At 46.1% G+C, this 2,640-nt stretch overlaps 1 protein-coding gene across 1 annotated transcript in view; it reads left to right on the forward strand.

Moving 5' to 3' along the window:
• Positions 1-2,640, forward strand: part of sorbs2a (sorbin and SH3 domain containing 2a) — a 103,129-nt gene that overhangs the window by 91,428 nt on the left and 9,061 nt on the right. The window contains exons 21-24 of the mRNA XM_023998478.2: positions 296-393; positions 1,278-1,392; positions 1,740-1,868; positions 2,001-2,201. Coding sequence (XP_023854246.1) covers positions 296-393; positions 1,278-1,392; positions 1,740-1,868; positions 2,001-2,201 — 543 coding nt within the window. The remainder of the gene's footprint in view (positions 1-295; positions 394-1,277; positions 1,393-1,739; positions 1,869-2,000; positions 2,202-2,640) is intronic.

Below are 2,640 nucleotides of genomic sequence, written 5' to 3' on the forward strand. Positions count from 1 at the left end.
TATATCTATCTCGCTCTCTCTTTATCTCTCTTTTTATCTCTCGCTCTCTCTTTATATCTCTCTTTATATCTCTCTCGCTCTCTCTTTATCTCTCTCGCTCTCTATATATATATCTCTCTCTTTATATCTCTCTCTCTCTGTCTTTATCTCTCTCTCTCTTTATATCTCTCTCCCTCTCTCTATCTCTCTCGCTCTCTCTTTATATGTCTCTCTTTATCTCTCTCGCTCTCTCTTTATATCTCTCTCTCTTTGTCTCTCTCTTATATCTCTCTCACTCTCACTCTCATCTTCATAGGTCTCCCATAAGCAGATGACCCAACTCATTCTCTTCTCTCTCCTCCATCAGAAACAGCCTGCCAGAGCTATATATGACTTTAAGGCACAGACTGCTAAGTGAGTAGAGTGACTGAATGCAATGAAATGCGTGTGTGGAGGGGAGGTTCAGGGACCTCGGTATGTGCTGCACTGGTTTGGAAGCATGTAGGCTGGGCATGCACGRCGCTTGAAACAGASAGTCCGCTTTTCTTTGAGGTGGCCAAAGTTAACCTCAGTTATGGGCAATAACCTCATATTCATTATCTCCAGCCCATTCCAGTGTCTMCAAGTGAAAACTGTGGTTTGAYATGTTTTATCAAAAAGATMAATCGGTTTTCTAGGTCTCTTCCTCCTTGTGTTTTTTACTAGGGAACGTAGACAATTGCTTTGTTCCCATACTATAGACACTGGTATGGTGCAGTGGGTAATGCATTTTAGGTTAAAAAGCAGTGACTTGCTTACCTTCACATCCGCCTGCTTTTCCCATTTCCCATTTCCCTCATTTCCCTACCTTGAAAGGCATGCATGGACGATTGTTGCCCCCATTGCTCTTCATACTAAAATGGTGCTTGGCTAGTCTCTCTAGACATCGAGGTTGCCTCCCACAATGTTCCAATGTTCCGGCTTAACACGCCTAGAGTCTGGGCTCGAGACTAGTGYCTGGCTGGTTAACAATGTCACATTGATGATTCCAGTGACTTAATGTTTGTACCATTAGAACACAGTGCTGCCAACACCAGGGTTTTGSGTTTGATTCCTGCATGGGCCACATATAGTCAATACATGTCAWTGGTAGCCGGTTTTCCAAACACGGACCAAGCCCAGTTCTGGACTGAAAAGCAATTTCAATAGAGATTCTCCATTAAGCATGCCTTTTTAGTTCAGGACTGCTTCATCTGGGAAACGGGCCCATTGAGACAGGTGTTTGGGGGTTAAGAAGCATCGTGTGACCGTTGTTTCAGAGAGCTGACKTTCAAGAAGGGCGACGCGGTGAACATCATCAGACAGATTGACAGCAACTGGTACGAGGGGGAGCACCRCGGACGACTGGGCATCTTCCCCATCTCCTACATAGAGGTAGAGCACATTGAGTGTGTATGAGGTGAAAGGAAAGGGGGGGATACCTTAGTCAGTTGCACAACTGAATGCTTTCAACCGAAATGTCTTCCGCATTTAACCCAACCCCTCTGAATCAGCGCCGGAGAGGAGTTGTTGGAGGTTAACGGCCTTGCTCGAGGCTATATCTCTCCCCGTCCCGGGGGAATTGAACCAGTGACCTTTGTGTGTGGTTCAGACGATAATGTTAAGTGTTGTCCATGAAGTCAGGGTGTGTGGTGTGTAACCACCCAGCTTGGGCGTTAATGATACTTCTGACCATGCTCCCACCTACACACACACGCACACACACACACACACACACACAGAAGATGGCGTTGCCAGAGAAGCAGCAGCCGATTAGGCCTCCTCCACCAGCACACGTCAAAGAGATCGGGGAGGGGGTGGCCCGTTACAACTTCAACGCTGACACTAACGTGGAGCTGTCCCTCCGCAAGGTGAGGTGTGTGTGTGTGTGTGTGCACGAATTTGTGCGTGTGTGTTGGTGTGATTGTGCACGATTCAATGCGCATGGCTGTTCACTGACGTGTCTTCATTTCCATGTGTGTGTGTGTGTATATAATCTCCAGGGTGAGCGGGTAGTCTTGCTGAGACAGGTGGACCAGAACTGGTACGAGGGGAACATCCCAGACACCACCAAGCAGGGCATCTTCCCTGCTTCCTACATAGACATCGTCAAACGCTCGCCCTCCAAGAGCCCCGCCCCCTCCCACCACCCAGACCCACACGGCTACCCCAGCAACAGGACACAGGGCTCCACGCCCACCAAGGTAGGGACAGGAGAAGAAGAATGTTTTATTAGTCCATACAAGACTTAGTCCAAACTGGAGTAAGCCAATAGTGGACAGTCTGTTGTTTTTTATGTCAGTGAGCAGCAAGTTTCCCTGCTGTGTATAATGATGTCATATCACTGAAACTTCCTTTAAGTCTTASKGTGAGTTGCACCAACATGGATTATCTGGGTTAAATCAAGGTTTTATCTATTAATCKTGTTGCACCAMATTTTAAACCTAGTTTTAAATTAATCCTAGGTAAATGAAATCCTTTCCCTAATCTAACTTTAGTTTTCACTTTAAACCTAGATTAAAATGGCCCAGGTGTCTTCCTTCTTTTTGACAGTGTTGTCTGTTTTTTTATCCTCCGGTACGTTACTAAATTCCTCCATCAGCTCTGACAAGAGGGTTTTTTTTTCATAAGAGGAGAAATTTG

This window comes from Salvelinus sp. IW2-2015, linkage group LG13 (assembly GCF_002910315.2).
Source record: "Salvelinus sp. IW2-2015 linkage group LG13, ASM291031v2, whole genome shotgun sequence".
NCBI lineage: Eukaryota > Metazoa > Chordata > Actinopteri > Salmoniformes > Salmonidae > Salvelinus > Salvelinus sp. IW2-2015.